Source organism: Chelonia mydas, chromosome 6, assembly GCF_015237465.2.
Source record: "Chelonia mydas isolate rCheMyd1 chromosome 6, rCheMyd1.pri.v2, whole genome shotgun sequence".
Classification (NCBI taxonomy): Eukaryota; Metazoa; Chordata; order Testudines; family Cheloniidae; genus Chelonia; species Chelonia mydas.
In genome coordinates this window covers 59,881,062-59,898,380 of record NC_051246.2, presented here as the reverse complement: position 1 = coordinate 59,898,380, position 17,319 = coordinate 59,881,062, and the positions used below count along the sequence as shown (strand labels likewise).

General features: G+C 44.8%; 1 protein-coding gene across 19 annotated transcripts in view; it reads right to left on the bottom strand.

Annotated features, from left to right (window-relative positions):
• LOC102939360 (transmembrane protein 263) overlaps positions 1–17,319 on the bottom strand; it is a 307,551-nt gene that overhangs the window by 68,940 nt on the left and 221,292 nt on the right. Inside the window, exon 2 of one of the 19 annotated variants that reach the window (XM_043549968.1) lies at positions 2,226–2,267. The exons of the other annotated variants lie outside the window; for them this stretch is intronic. Coding sequence (XP_043405903.1) covers positions 2,226–2,250 — 25 coding nt within the window. The 5' untranslated portion in view covers positions 2,251–2,267. The remainder of the gene's footprint in view (positions 1–2,225; positions 2,268–17,319) is intronic. 19 annotated transcript variants of the gene reach the window in all.

Genomic DNA, 17,319 nt, shown 5'->3' with positions numbered 1-17,319 from the left:
TGTTTAAGGCTGGGAATTGAAAGAGGCCTGTGGTACCTGCAGACTTTCAGTGGGAGTTGGGTGTCTATTCCTTTGGGTTCCTTTGAGTAGGCCTACAATGATATAACTTGCTTCATCCTCCTGATATGACCTTTAAAGTTCCGGGTTTAGAAAATTAATTTTGGTCCACTACAGCAAATACACCTGTGACCCCATACTTGGATTGTGCCAGCTCCTGGAGTGCCAGACTAAGCCTCTTGGGGGTCCTACCCTCAGGACAACAACTGGAATGACTACAAGAGCCCTCTGACACCATTTCCCAGCGGACTTGGAGTCGGGGTGGGGACAGAATGGACTGGAAAAGCTTGCTGAGGCAGTTGGGAGGTTTCACATGGGGTGATATGGATAAGCAGTTTACTGGGCCAATGGTGAGCCAAGGCTGCTCAGCCCCACAGGGGAGGTCTACACTGCCTCTGGAAGGTGTGATTCCCAGCATGGGTAGACAGACTTGCGCTAGCTCAGCTCGACCTCATGAGCAAACAATGGCAGTGCGGCTGTGGCGGCCATTGGCAACAGCTTGGGCTAGCCCCCTGAGTCCAAGCGTGGGCGGCTAACGCAAACTGCTGCCTGTGTTGCAACCTCCGCACGGGTCGTTTTAGAGAGAGAGTTCGAGCTGAGGTAGTGCTGCGAGTCTGTCTGCCCATGCTGGGAATCACCCCCCTTCATGGCCATACAGACACGCCCTCTGTGGGAGGGGACAGCCGGACAGAGACAAAAGACACTAGTTTTTGTTTCAGTTTTGAGTTTGGGAGCTGTGAGAGAAAGAAGCAGAACAGCTCAGAGAGTCTCTGATTTACTCCCACTTCCCACAAAGGGAGTCTGAACTGCTGTGGGAAGGTTGCATGGATCAGGATGATCCAACCCTGTGGAGACCCACGTCCAGAGTAGCAGAGATCTGACCCGGTGCTGGCTACTGAAAGCCAGCTGAAACCTTCACAGGACTTCAAATCAGAGAGCCGGCAAGCTTGGTAGGAGGACTGTACCCTACCCATGGGCAAAGACAGGGTAAAGGGACCCTTTCTGTTTACACTGGCCAATGTTCACAGTGTTGCAGCACTCATCTCAGGCCTCAATCTCAGCATGCCAACTACCTAGGAAGATGCCAGAAAGGGAGCTGGGAGTTGGAAAGAGTTGGGAAATGGGGAATTTGTTGATTTGTTAATACGTATTAGTTAACCCGAATCATTTCCTTTCCTATTTTCCTGCTTCCAGTAAAGTTCCTCTTTGTTATACGGTTATTTTGGGGTGCGTCATTTCTTTGCTGGGGTGTGTTTTGATGTACTTTATTGTTTCTTGAGTACTTCAGGGGCTTTTCATATTCCTCGTCCTTTAGTAGCATTGTTCATTTCCCCAAGGGACAGTATGCCTCGGATCTCGGGCACAGTGACGAATCACCTGGGGTGGAGGCATCAAGCGTCAGAAAAAGAGCCGAAAACCCAACCCATGCGAGGAGAGGGGAGAAGTCACTCCAAGTGGCACATACCAGGAGGAGGCATGAGCCATACCTTGAAGAGGGGCTACACACCAGTAGTATGCTAGATGTTAAAGACCTATTGTATGACCTTGCCCAATGCGGAATTGTTTCCTGCATTAAAATATTTAGTGTTTTGTACAGTCTAATGTTAAAGATTCTAAGTGATGGGACTTCCATGTCTTACTATGGAAAATTATTCTGTATCTCACTGTCAGGAAGAGGTCTCTGATATTCAGCTTAAATCCTTTTCTTAAATATAACACCCACCCCTGCCCTCCACATACTCAGACTATGTCTACATGGCCCCCACTTTGGACTACGGGGGTGTGAACTGTGGCGTGCACTAATGTGCTGCACTGTAACTCCATGTGGATACTGCAGGTGCAAATGAAAAGGTACCTAGTTCACATTAAAGTTTGTTAACCTGAACTAGGTACCTTTTCATTTGCACCTACAGCATCCACATGGGGAATTATAGCACAGCACACTAGTATGTGCTACAGGTCACACCCCATAGTCCCAACTGCAGGGCCTTGTAAACAAACCCTTAATTACACCCCCTTGGACCACCGTAACTAATTCCTCCCCTTCTGCGGTGTTTGCTATCCCCAAATACAGTTACAATGTGTCTCTTTAGTCGCTTTATAGTCATGGTAGACCGATTTAGTTTTTCAAAGTCTGTGCTCATAAGTCAATCCTGCCAGTTCCTTACTAATTTCTGCTGCTTCTCTCAGCATGGGGTTTCAGTATTAACCTATGAACAAAGAAACAGACGTCAAAGAAAAAAAAATTACATTCTATTTTCTCTCATAACGTGGGTGAAGTGAGTTCTCTAACGTAACAGAATGCTGGAAAATGATGTGCCATGCCTATTTACAGCCCACACTACTGGACCACTACTGCGGGCTCCTGATATGTAACAAATATACCATATGCTCGAGAGCTGAATGGGAATGCACTGATCACCAGGCTCGAAAGTGGCCACTGGAGAAGCTGAAAGCCACAAGGAGTTTTTGGCAGAGTATTGTGATCTCTGGCATTTTTCTATCCCGCAGGCAATAGTTTGCACCTACTGTCTTAAAAAAATAGCTTGCTATTTGCATATGGAGAGTCTATGTATTACACCCCCACCCACCACCACTTGCTGCTATCATCTTTAACAATAAGCTTTCCACCTCAAATACCGCAAGAATAAGGCTACTCTAATGGGAAAATCTTGAAGCCTACATCATGCACATAAAACCAGCTGCCGAAGGTCATGACCGACCCCTCCCTGAACCGCCAGAGAAGCACGCACTCCTTTCCACTGCTGCATGTGCCTTTCATTCAAAGAGGCCTCACTGAAAGAATGACATTCAGAGAATGACTTTGGCTGATGGTTGCCGCAGAACAGATCTTACACGGCAACCTTTGGAAATCCAAACAAAAGATGCTTTTCCCTCGAGCACTGAATACAATTCCATATCCTAACAGGTGTCTCCAGTGCAGGCAGGTAATAAGGATGTGCGCATAGCTCACAACAAACTGGGGAGGGGAGAACTGATACTGTACCACCCAATGGTCCCTTAACATACACCTCTCTCCTCCCAGAAACATACAGGATGAACATCAGATTCTGTCTCGCAGAGTGTAGAAAGTTCACCTCAAGCACGTTTCCAGTCTAATGAGACTCCTCTCTAGTTGCATCTCCTATTAGCAGATGGACAAATCCCAAAATTTAACAGTCAGAAACACTTTCCCTTTAACAACCTCCAGCCTCCCTAACCAGATTGTCAATAAACAGAGCATATTGCACAGATGGACTAATAACGCAATCCTAATTCAATTGCCTAGAACCATTTTCTGTGCACACTCTATTAAAAGCAGCCACTCAGTTAGTAATGTCTTAGAAAGCAGGACAGGATCTCCTTCTGAAGAAGAGAAAGGAAATGTACTGACTTTGATTAGCTGACATCTGTGAGACAGCTCTCCTTGATAGCACGCTTAATAGTCACCAGCAATTCTGTGTCCATGGACAGCGGCTTCCAGCCACACTAACAATGTGATCAGCTTGCTCTTGCCCTCGACCTACTTTCAGCCTTGGGACTCCTAATCGATTCACCCACCTGATCTGGAAGCGTCCAACAGCCTTTTCCATTAAGCTGAACAGACATTTGCGTTGAATGGGAATAAGTCAATGCCACGCACAAAAGGTCTGTTAATGTTCTTTCCACTTTCCTATTTCCCAGGGCCAGTGTGTAGAGAGGAATATACTCCCCAAAGAGAGAAGAAGCAATTTCTGTTTGGTCAGTGGACTACCTGCCTTGACATAAATGCTTCTTTTCTTTCTTTACCTTATGCCAAATTTCTTGGTTGATTTTCATTCACTACATGTTGTCTTCACTCACTAACTGGGGAGTGTTATGAGCAAAACTTGGTATGGGGGAAAGTGGGAGAAGGAACCAGACTCCACTGGTATTATGTTTAAAGTTTGCTCTTCCTATTATTTAAAGCCAGACCGCCAGAAGCCACGGGCTGATGCACAGCAAGGGATTATCTTGCACAGGCGGCACCTTTGAAGTTCATGAGTTTCAAATCAGCTGCAAAGAGGGTCCCATCAACAGAGGTGGTGCTTGGGGCCAGGAAAGTCCAAAGAGCTGGCTTACTCCTCCATCTGCACTCCAGATCGAAGGCACACAGAGAGTAGTTCACGTTCCATATGCTATTAGTCTCTCTTTGCCCTGGTTTGGGGGCAGTGGAAACTATGTTTGAGGTTAGGCAGTGTGACTAAAGCACACGCACACAGGCCTACAAACTAAGTTTTGGAAGTTTTTTTTCTTTGCATTTACTGTCCAGGCTTCCAGATCTGCTGTGCTGTATGAGTGACCTGGAGCACAACGCTTTCTCCTCTGATGGCTGTATAGATACAGTACCATGACAAGCCTCACCTCTCCCTTAATCTTCTTTCACTAACTGTCACACTGGAGATCCATCCTGCCACCTCTGGGTATCCTTCCCTCTTTCTCCTACTCCTGTGAGGTATCAATATGCTTGAGAGAGCCTCAAACTACTAAGAACTCCTTTGAAGATAATGGGACTGGATGGCCCATCATGGCCAGTTGTGATTGATTCATGCGCTACTCACTGCAGAAAGCTCTCTCTGGGCTCTGAGCCTGACAGCAATAGCTTTCTCTTTGCTATTTTGCCTTCTTAATTTTTTTTTTAAATATTCAATATACAGTATTCTTTATTTTGGCATTACCTTGGGGGAAAAACTTGCTGTACATTATCTTGCACACTGTCTGGGTAATGGCTTAGCCTTGCACATCACTTTTCTTTTCCTCTGGCATCTTGACAAGCTCTTGGGCAGAACTATTTGAGAGCTTGAAGCAATGTTTCCACTTTTGAAAGCTCTCTCACAGTATGACCAGGAGCCAACACTGGAGAAAAAGGCCAGTGAGTCAGCAACTAAGCAAGGAGAGCTCTCTGCATTAGTCAGTACAGCCACAGTACATTAACTTCTTTGGCAATATGTTGAGAAACAGAGGCTGTGCGCTTACTACCAGTTCTTTCGAGAGGGCAGCTGCAACACCTCTAGAAAGCACCATTTATTCAAACAATACATTGGAAAGAATAACAAAGAATTATTCTTTCCAATTAGCTGAATTTAGGGCTTGTAACAGTGAGGCACTGAATAGATTGGCTAGAGTCAGGCATAATGGGGAAAGATACACTGCAAGCTTTCCTCTCAGGTCCTGCCAGTGATGTCCCACACCACACCCCATTATACCAGCCTCAGGCTCTCCACACTTTTCTTCTAGTGCACCTCAATACTGCCCTTCAACATGCCCTGAGCCTCTCTTTTAGCAAAGGAAACTGGTAATTGTACCCAATTGTTGGGAAATAAAGTGATGATACAAAGCATTCAGTAAGTTCTAGGCTGAGGCCCCCAAACTCATTTTACTTGTGACCCACTCAGAATTTGAACCCCATCTAGTGCAGTAACTCACCGCAACACTTAAACTGCTCAGAAACTGGTAAAAAATGTGCCAACACAGAGATATGCTTGATAGGCAGAAATCTAGCTGGATGATCTTGCATACAGATAATTTGAGCTCGAGAAAAAAAATTGAAAAGAAGAAAAATGTCTATCAAAGTCCAAGAATGGTAATTATCAAGGATTTAATGGAAACTCACTTCTTGACAAACTGCATGTTAAGAAATTAGACAGAATACTGAATATTTTAATACCAGATCTCCGTTGGCGGCAGGGAGGAAGAGGGGAGAGAGAGAGAGAGAGAAAACAAAACTGTTTTCTTCAAAAAAAAAAAAAATCATCTCATTTGAAAAGTTAGCTCCTGTTGAGCTGAGCTACTGGGAAATAATATAATATATCTGTCCATCTCCAGAATATCTGGTGACACTTCCAGCAGGGACCTGCAGCAGATCCAACCTCTTATAATATCCTAATTAAATGGCTGTTATTCATATAAGGGAGGCACAGTGGTCGAAGTGACACACCAGATAACATGACAAGCCAGGCTGGCCTGTTGACAGCAACTGCTCCAATAAGTCAAGTCTAAGTGAAAAGTGGAAACATGAACACAAGTAAAGTGATTAAGAGGGCTAACTTCTCCCTTTCATCTAATGTGTGTTGACAATGCGGGCTAGTATGATTTAACTGGCTGCCAAAGAACATCCAGAGATTAGTCTATATAGTCCCTCCAGTAGCGTATTTCTGTGCATGTACATAGGCATTACACAAAGGGCAGCAGGCACTGCTCTGAAATACCTGGATGGACTCTTAGAAAGTTATTGCAGAATCTTGATTAGCCCAAACAGACCTGGATCACCTCTTAATTGTGTCAAAGAGAGCTGGCAACTGTATGAAAATCATTTAATTCAAGTAACCAATTGGCACTATTGTGATACTGCTGAATGCAGTCACCAAGAGCCAGAATTGCTAGGCTTTTCAGCTTGTGGGGAGAAAGGATATTTCATAAATTTTAAATCTAGCCAGCTAGCAGAAGAAAACCTAATTTGCTGGCTGTCCAGTTGGTAATTTAAAAATTTCAATATTTGGAGCTTGGCCATCTTAGCCTGAAAACCTGAATTGGGTATTTCCCTCAGCTTGTTTAGTTTTGTCCTCTGCTGTGCTGGAGATCTGGAAAGGTGTTTGAGCAACAGCATAAGGAAGAAAGAAAGAATCTGGAGTGATGGCAGAAACCAAAACCCCTCTCCACCCCCACCCACAAAAACTGCCAGCTATGTAAGATCACCAGCCAAGTGCAGGTTCAGGGAGGATAGCAGCATATTACTCTACAGCAGTGATACTCAGATCTCAGTGGTTTAAGGAGCCAAATTAGCAATCAACATTACCCAAGAGCCACAATAGTGTGAATTCATTGTTTCATTTACTAAAGTACTATATATTCTTATTTAAACAGTATGACGGGGAAATATTTAGGTTTTTTATATATATATAAAATTTTCACAGCAAAATGACTGACCAAGTATTATTATTTTATCAACTACAACCGGTTAATAACATAGTAGCAGCATCCTGATTGGTTAATAATTAAATCACACTGTGTTTTGATACCATGTGCTGCACAGAGCTGCAGCAGCCACTTGCAGCTCGTGAGCCTCAGTCTGAGTATCACTGATCTACAGTGACAAAGGGATACAAAAGTTATTTTCTGAGACTTGCTGCTCTAGAACAGCCCCATTCAGACTTCATCCAGAATGCTTAGGCCAATTTAGATGTCCTTCCTCAATGTCTGCATGGCCACTCAGAGAACTTGACTAGATGGACATTCCCCTAACAGCCAGCAATTGTTTCTATTCCCTGTTCACTGTGCTGCTCTTTAACATGCCATGGAACTTGGGCTGCTCTAACACACCATCCCCAGTGTCATGGCTCAACTGGCCCGAGTTCCATGGCGTGCAAGATTGAAGGGGATGAGACCAGCACACTGAGGCGTTCAGCACACTTTCCATTAAGGTAGAGAGTGAACTGGAGGGACTTACTGTGAAAGCCTGAAGTGGCAGTTGGGAACCACTGATTTCTAATGTCTTCAAAAAAATATCAACTGGTCTGGACTGAAAGAAGAAGGGGAGAGGGAGGGACAAACACCAACATCAACTGAGATAGATGCAGTACCATAATTAAGAGATGTAAATCTAATATCACAGTCACATTCATCTCCACCTGGCTCCCAGAGTTAACAGAGGGTTTAATTGTCACTGTAGAAGCAACCATGTTAATCCTTATTTTCAAGGACAGTGATAAACCATTGATTCCCTAAACAGCAAACATCTAAGAATGTCCAGCTCTCTTTAAATAGAAAGCAGGCCTGTGAAGACTGAATAAGTGAAACAGAGAAGTCACATGTCAGTAAGAACACCAGGAAGAGCTGTTGCCCTTTGTCCACAACTTCTAGGGATGCCATTAGCTCAGAGAATGAATATCAGAAATGTACACACTGGAACCTGCCCATCTAACTTATATGAGTCCACCCAACCCTTATCCCAACGTCAAAGAGACTCTACCTTCTTATTCCTTTTAAAACCATTGTCATCAGTCCTGGTCATGTCTCTTTCTTCTCTTTGGATCCTCCGCTTCTACACCGGTTTCCAGCAGACATGCCTAAGCTAGCAGTCTCTGCTGAATCCTAGGATAACACAGTGGTGCTTTAACATTTTGCCTCCTCTGAGCAGATACGCATATTAAATGACTGGAGTCAGGATTATGCTGGGACGGCACAGAAGAGAGATTTTGCACTTTTGCCCTAATGCTGGGGCACAACTATGGGACATCAGTAATCATTGGCACTCATCACCCTAGTATTGGAGAGTCTAAGAAATGCCAATAATAAAATAAATATAGCTGTCCTTTTAAAAACATACCAAGAGTAGAAGGGGAGTACTCCTAGAACTGTGCCAAATGCAATCTGTGAAGGAGAACAAGCATTTAAAAGAAGGCAGCTCAGAAACTCTGGTCTCAACAATGTCCCACCAGGGGACAGGTTTCTGGTCTCTACAATGTCCCACCAGGGGACAGGTTAGATACAGTAGGAAACTGACACAGCAATACTATACAGGAGTGGAGGACATGAAGTGAAGAATACAACTCAAGCTGTGGAGCGAAACATAGGCTGGCAGAGGGCAATTACCCAAATTGGAATCTGGCCAGAGCCCAGGGGTTAAACACTTCAGCTTTTGAGAGAGGTGTCATGCATTCTTTAACGGCCAGAAGGTGTCAGGACATCCGTTTCAAATCTGATTGGAAATACCATGTGGGGGTAGGGAAAGGGGTACACCCGAGGGCAGTGGGGCAGTCATGACAGCCTGTGAAGCCACAAGATCTCTTTCCCTCTCCGGTGCTGAGGGAGGTGGTGTGGGAAAGATGAGGCAAAGCCAAGATTATATTAAATATGTTCAGGTGCTTGGCAACATCAGTGCACCATTAATGGCATTCCTGTCCTCTCCATGGCAACGCATCGATATTGTATTAAAACATGGAGTAGCGCAAGTTTCCAAACAATTACTGAAAAACACAAACAAGGCAGAAGGAGCCAAAAAAAAGGGGGGGGGGGGAAATGAGCGAGGCCAGGTTTCAAAGGGTGGTTTGGAGATTTCATTTCGTTACTGGTTCTTCTCCAACAAATCTTCTGTTCCTGACAGCAGGGTTGGGGCATGTGAGGGGGTAGAGGAGACACACACAGAAGTCTCGTTTTGGTTCAGAATTGGAGGCAACGCCTCACTCAAATCTTGTTAATTTGTGAAGCTGCCAGGGTGATTGATGCTCCAGGCAGCAGCAGCTTTCCTTGCAGCTCACAGAATTGCTATTAGAGAGCTAAAGAGCCTAGCGCTCCTTCCAGGAGCCCTCGCGCTGAATACAAACATCGGGACTTCTCCTTCACCAGCCACCAGCCTTCCTCCCCACCCCCCTTCGAGTTACTTTGAAGGAGCCTTGGAAACAAGAGACTTCGGAAAGAAAGGCTGGCTGTCTAAACGTTGCATGCAGTGCAAACACGGGGACACACGGTGCGTGCCTGCCTGCCTTCCAGGGGAAGGCATGAGCTGGGGGCAGGACAGCCTTGCGGTCAGTGGAGATTTGCAGCAGAATGGAATGTAGATCTGTGTGTTTTTATCTGCAAAATGAAGTTGATGTGCTGCCTGTGACTAGTGCGCTAGACTGAATCACACTGATGTATTCACCCGGCAGGGTGGGGGCTAGGAAGGATCGATTGCAGAGGACCCCTTCCCATCTGTCAAACCTCAGCAAGTACCTCCCAAACCGTATGAAAAGATGGGGTTATCCCCCAGGCAGACAGGCGGATGTCCTCCCTCCATCCAGAAACTCCTCTCTTCCCCAAAGCCATTTTCATCTCTCCACAGGCCATGCACGTGTCAGGGCCAATCCCCTGCCTCTTCAGTGGCAGAGAGAGAAAGAGAGAGGGCTCTGCTTTCATTCTGCAGTCAGAATTCCAAAGGGAGGCAGGCGGAAGAGGGTAGGGGAGAGGAACAACATTTTGACAGCGTGCAATAATGAAAAGATGACAGAAGCCTCAGACGGAGGAGCAAAGAGTCTCTCTGCTTCCCATGCACAATGATGGATGAAAGGGAGCGGATGAAGGATCATGCAGCAACGGGGCTGCATGCAGAACAGAAAGTGCACAGCTCCATTCCACCAGGGACCACAAAGTTTGAGTGAACTGGCAGGGGGTTGCTGCGCTTCTCCTGGGCTTTCTCTGAAGGCTTAGCCAGAGTGGAATGGGGCGGCTGGGCTTCCTCTGACTTTACTCTGCAAGGTGCTGCTCTGGGTTTGCAATGACCTGTACAATACTACAGCCCCTAATTTCAGTAGTGCTAGATGAGAGAGGTTTTAGAATAAACTTACAGGCTCTCACTACCTCCCTCATAAACTGAGGATTTCACCTTGTAGTCTGGAGGAATAGTCTCTAAGGAGTAGGTTTGAAGAAGCTCTGATTTTGCAGGGCACCATACAGAAAAAAGTTATACTTAGCCTATCTGCCCACTAATTTACTATGCCTGGAGCAGACTGAGGAACAGTAGGAACTTCCAAGGAGAGAGGAATCTCAAAGGGGACTGCGAATGGGGGACAGAACCTTTCACCACTGGGTCGTGGGTTCAAATCTCAGGTCAGCAGTGACTCAATGCTGTTACCATATTGTTACTGCTTCGTGACCAATGTGAAATAAAGTTTGGGGGACTCAGTTGCTGACAGCAGTCTGTAGACTGCTGCAAGTGATCACTCAAGTCCCCCTTCCTCTTGTACGTAATTCAGCAGTGGGACCAAGGCTATAGAGAGGGGACCTTCCAGGCCACAGGAAACATACCCTGGTTGGGTGATGTGCATGTGGGAAGCCTGCCTTGCTGCTGGCCCTGCTGCGCGTAGTCTATCTTTGGGGCTGTCAGTTCAGCACATTTTGACATACGTTTGCTATTTTTTAAATGAAGAGCGGATGGCAAGTGAGTCAGATGGGGCTCATTTACCTCAGCGGGGTCACTCCATTTGGATCCCCTTGCTGGATTATCTCCTCTCTTCTATCACTTCTACTCAGATGGCCAAATCTTTCTCTCTCTCCATGCCCCAGTCTATCCCCTGCCACCAGATCTCATGCTATTAGCTTCCTCTCTGGCATCCTGCTGCCACCTGCAACTCATTTTCTCCAAAATTGATCTCTCCTCTGAATCCTCCCCCTTCCTTCTCTGTCTTCATGATCAACTCCATTATCCTTCCTCCCTCCCAAGCGTGTTATCTTTTGCTCTTGTCTCCTCTTCTCTCTCCACTCCATGTTACACTCTTGCCAAGTCTGATCTTCTTCCTTTTTGATCACAAAATCTGTCTCTTTTCTTGCTCTCTGCCCCCACCCCACTGCTAAAACCACTACCCATCTTGGCATTGTTGCACATGGAACAGTATTTGCCCTCTCCTGTCTCACCTCTTTGCCTCTCAACTCTGTCTCCTCCAGTGTACCAAAATCAGAGCTGCTAACATAATTTTTTTTCCCCCTCTACTCTGACCATATCTTTTTTTTCTTGTATCCTTACATTGGTTCCATATCCCCAACAACATTTAATTGAAGCTCCTTATCTTCCCCGCAAAGCCCTGTACATCTTACCCCACATTTACCTTTGCTCTAATTTCCCCTTTATCATGCTCCCGATACTCTTCTCAATCCTTCCTTCTTATTTCGTATTAGTGGAGGAAGGATGGCCGTGTGGTTAAGGCATTGGACTGATACTCTGATATGAGCTAAATTCCAGGCTCTGCCACAGACTCTCTGTGTGATTTTGGGCATGTCATATACTCTCTCTGTGCCTCAGTTCCACATCAGTGAAATGTAGAGAACAGGACTTCCTTGCTCTCACCCTCGGCCCATCTTTTCTATTTAGATTGTCATTTCTTTGAAGCACGGATTGTGTCTCTCTCTATATTTACGTACAGCACCTAGCACAATAGAGTTCTTTTGGGGCTTTCTAGATAGTAGTGTAACGTCTCCCTCTGTCATCCACTCCCACTCTCAGCTTTGCACCTTCTTTTATGCCACCCCGTATGCCTGGAGCAGCCTTTCTCCTCATCAACCAAACTTTCCCAAATCTTTCAAGTCCTTTGAAACCCCCTCTTCCATTCATCTCTACTCTCCTCTTTTAATCACTTCAAATCCCATTATTTGGGGGCTGTTTTCCTGTGACTTGCCTGCCTGAGTGCCTGATTCTGTCAGGTGTCAAGCACCTTCTGCAAGTGTGAACATCTACAGCTCCTTGAAGCCAGTAGGAGTTGAGGGCACTCGCCACCTTGCAGGATCAGACCCTTAAATTATGAACTCATCAGGTTTGTAAAATCCATCCTGTTTGTAAGTGTCACAGACCACTGCCAATAAATAAACAATAAGGTTGAGGTAATAATCCATAGTATCTACATGGGACTCTACATTTTTCCACAGCACTCTGCCAACACTGATGGACTGATTGTTGCCACATTTTGCCCAGCTGGGATCCACATGCTTCCCATCATTATGCAGCTCACTCCTGAATCCATTTTGTTTAAGTCTTCTATTCCTCAGGACCAGAGGATGTGCTCACTCGTTGTACTAAATGAGGTAGTTTCCCAGATGGAAGGTGCATTTTTCTACCTACTTTACTTAATGTTTCTCTTTGTTAATTTTAAATAGCTTTTTAGAATGAATAATTCTAATGGCGAAGGAACAACAGCAATAGAAACCAGCGCGCTCTTTGGACAGGGAGGGAATGTCTACATTGCAATTAAAAACTCGCAGCTGGCCCGTGCCAGCTGACTCTGGCATGCTGGGCTTGGGCTGTGAGACTGTTTAACTGCAGTGTAGCCTGAGCTCTGACTCCCGCCTTGCAGTGTCCTACAGCCCGGGCTTCAGCCCAAGCCGGGAAGTCTACACAGCAATTAAACAGCCCTGCAGCCTGAGCCCTGCAAGCCTGAGTCAGCTGCCACAGGCCAGCTGTGGGTGTCTAACTGCAGTGTAGAGCTTTCTTCTCATGCTCTGCTCCCTTATGACTTCAGCATTGACCGGGGGGAATTTCTTGCTCCATGGGGGAAATATAGTTTGGTTTCTCAATTAACACAGCACTTGCCATGGAGATTGTGCAAAGCTTTCCCATTTTAGGAGTGGTAGTTTTTGAATGTGGAATCCTCTCCATTGTTCTGCGGACTGAGTGCATGTGCAAAAAACTCTTTCCCGTTGACTCAAACACGGCACCAGTGGTGAACGGTCTATTGCTCAAGAGCTGAATGTCAGAATACAGAGCCGCCTGAGGGAAATACCACCTTAGAGATAATTTCTTAAAGGTCACCAGCTGTGAATCTCTTCAATCTGCTGATGCGTATTGATAGAATGCAGATGTCCAGTGGGAGTCAGGCTACCGACGCAGGCATCTCCATCCGACTGGATTCCTCCCACATGCAGTGCTGCTTCCACAGGAAGGTCACACACTCACCAGGCCATGTCTTCCCTTAGAGCTGTGGGCCGTGAGTCCTCACTTAATTTTACAATTAACTTTTTGAACCATTTGCTGAACACAGAAGGCATTTTTAGTGCCTTGGGAAAAGTGGTGGAGGTGGACCATGAGGAGAACCCCTGCCTGGCTAATGTGGTGCTGAGGAGTGGCTTCTCCTATAACACCACTGTCAGCAGCAAGGATTGTTCTGTGCTGACAGGAGCTTGTACTAATAAATCCTGTTGTTATTCAACCATCCCTCGTAAAGGCAATGGGAGGGGGAGAGATGTGTCAGCTCAGAGATGTGCTGACAACATCACAACTCAGTACGCAAAAGGCAAAAAGGTCTCAAAGGAGTCACTTGCTCAGCCCTGCATTTTTAGACGAAACTGTGCTAATATGAACGCTAATAAATTGCTGCAACCACACAGCTTTCTGCATGCAACCTCACATTTACACAGCTCTATGCTGTGTGCTGCTTTCAAGAGAGAAAAGCCACCAATTGCAGGACACTAATGCTGTGACACTAATTGTTTCACATACAGAAAAAGGAACCAGATAAACTCGATTCTCTTTGATATCAGGGATTAATAGACTTAATAGATTGTTAAAATGATTCACAACACACACAGCTGATCTATATAACCATGTGCTTCCCTCACTGTAATACTTGTATTCCTTCCTCTATTCCCTCTGTTATATCCACTTGTTGGGTTTTGTCTCAGACTGTGAGCTCTTTGGAGCAGGAACTGTCTCTTGCTATGTGTTTGTGCAGCACTTACCCTATGGGTTCCTGATTTTACCGGAGTTTCTGGTGCTATTTAATACAGGAAATAAAATAATAAAAATTGGACAAACCTGGAATAATGCGGCAATCAATCAGCATCTAGCCTCCATATAAACCACAGAGAAGCTTCTGTCAAGGATATCCCCACCCTCCCAAACACCTGCTATTTGAAGACTGAATAGCTATGGAATCCACTGTGGTCAGTGTGTTGTAATTGCTTAGAAACTCAGAAAAAATGCTGAATCAAAGGGAAGTAATAAATATAGGAGGAGTGATATATGGGGTGAAACCCACGATGCACAACACTGGTCTGTTGTTCAGTGAAAACAGGTAACATTGGTTAAACAACATTCAATTAGTGACAGACAATATGGTAAAATGAAATGTAGTCGACAAACTTTATTCCTTTAAATTTCAAGAAGTGTAGTTTTGAGGGGGGATAGCAACCCAGGCATTTCCTCTTCTGGCTTGCTGACAGTCATTGGGTAATTTTAAAGTCCCACCTTTCTTTAGGGTACTGTGTGTTTCATTATTCAGAGTTGGGGTAACACAAGAAAGTATGACTGCTTTAATCTTACTTCAAACGGGATCACTTTTTAATAAAGGTGGAGGAGTACTAATGCAGAAAACAGGACTGATACAACGTACCCTGTTTCAACTGCATTGCTGGCAATATTCCAGGGGAGCAGTTGTCCATTATCGAGCACGGTTTATAATTTGGTCACTAAAATCATACCATACCTGGCTTACTTTGCTATTGATTGTTTTGGTGGCAATGCTAACCATGAGCTAAACTTCAATAGCTGGTTAATCTTATTAAGCTTAGGTACTAAAAAGCCCTCAAGACATCTAAAGTTGACTAATGTTTTTGTTTAACAATTTGCATCCCTCACTGTCTCTTTTAATGTGTTTGTGCCTGTTTAATCTTCTGTGAACTCTTCTCTCTGTCCTTCTGACATGCATAAAGTAAATTTGGGGAATATGGCTAACAGAAATGGGAATTCTTGGAAAACAGAACTGGACACATCTCCTGAAGGAAACATGGTTACAGCTTGTGACATTCTTTGGGAATGACATATTCCAACTGGAGTCCTTGTGGTGCGGACACCACACCTGGCTGCAGCAAAAGCCCCACTCTGCAGCTGCTCTGACACGCCTTTGTTATTACAAAACACGTCTCTCTGGGAAATAGCAGTTTTCATATATATCAGTTTTGCTACACGGTTGGTCTTTCAAAGTCAATTCCACTGTCTAAGTAAAACTGGGCACGTTTCTGGCTGCTGGTGGGTGAATTTTCACTTCATGGAATAGAGGGAAAGAAAATCATTGTGTTATTTTGATGAAGATGCCTTGCACATTTTGACAAACTGAAGTCCCTGCTGGGCGCTTACTGGCCATGAAGCTCTTTCATATCTCATTCATTATCAGAGAGAGACGGGAAAATACTTCCTCGTTTCTCTTGCGTATGAGTAAATTAGTGAAAACCACAGAGACTCAGTTTCATTTAAAGTGATGGAGTGAGACTGGTTGCAGCCTCTGCACAGTGGGGACTGGGCTGAGCTGACTCAGTGCAGCCTGCCCTGCAATTCAAGAAAGAAATTACTTGGAAATTTCTCTACTGAAACGCTAACTGCTTACATAAGATGAACCTCAAGTCAGGATGATGCTGTAAAGTCCAAATCCAAAGCTCAAGACTGAAGCTCCAGCTGAAAGCCCCACGTTCCTCAGCTCCATACCCACATCTTGACCACCCTCTCCAGTAACCCAGAGATCTTGCAAGTCCCAAGTATAAATATATGTGCCAAACTTGTGATCCCTGCATGATTTTTATCACTGCTATTAATAGCAACAACCATAATTATAGTTTATCTTAACTGATATAAATCAAATAATACAAGTAATTCTGGAGTTTCTTTCAACCTCATACAGAGGTGATGTTTTACCAGAAATAAACCCCAGCTCTCGCATATTACAAGGCAGAGGGAGCTGAATGTGGGGAGAGAAAGCAAAGGACTCATTTTAATACTGACTGATTCACACACACATCAACATCCATCTGAAGCCTTATCTCCACTAGTTTATTTTCTCTAAAATTTCCACTGTTACTAACTCTGATGCAGCTTTAGTGTAGACAAGGCGCTGGTGGCTGCTGGTATTCTTGCCTCCAAGTTGCCCAGACTTTCTCTGGGTGACATGGTGAAAATACCATTGATTAGTGGGGCCTTGTCTAAATTAAGAGTCCCAACAACTGCTACCACTGTCCAGCAGCAGTGGCATTAGCAATGGTGGGAGAGCGTAGGGGAAAAAGTTTAGTGTAGATACAATAGATTTGGGACTAATTTTGAATGTTTTGGAAACCATCTCTTGGAGAACAGGTAGGGAAGATTTAGTGAACAGTGGTTAGTTCAATAGCCTTTCATTTCTGGAAGCAGGGTAGCAAGGGACAAGGAGTATCATTGCATTGATTATAAACTTTATGTATTAACATCTCAATATCACCAGACAGCACGATGCAAATCAATATCATAATAATACTTAGCACTCAATAGTGCTCTAAGCCCTCTGCAAGCATTAACTAATTAATTGGCTACAGTCTGTTCAAGAGAGTCCTAGAACTGGAAGAGCAGGGAGTTCTGTAGTCAAGGATTAAAGTACAGTGACAGAGTGGAAGGGTGAAGGCTTGCATACTGCCTGCCTGTTCTATGCTTGGCTCCGTCTCAAGCTTGGCTCCGGCTCAAGGGACTACTTAACTCCCTGACAAATCTACAAAATGCGTTGACATCTAAAGCAGCAAAAGAACCCGTCGGATGACTTAACATAACTCATAGTGCTGCTTGGCTCTACCTTCCAACAAGCCTGAATTCATACTGAGCCTGGTAATATAGAGTGCATACTCCTTTTCAGTGGTTTCTCTCTCTGCGTAATGCACACATACAAGCCTAGTTTCTTGAGGAAAAAAACTCCATTATTCCATGAGTGTCACACTGCATGTAGACTCAGGAGTCATGACATTTTCACACAGTTCCTGCTCCGCCACATG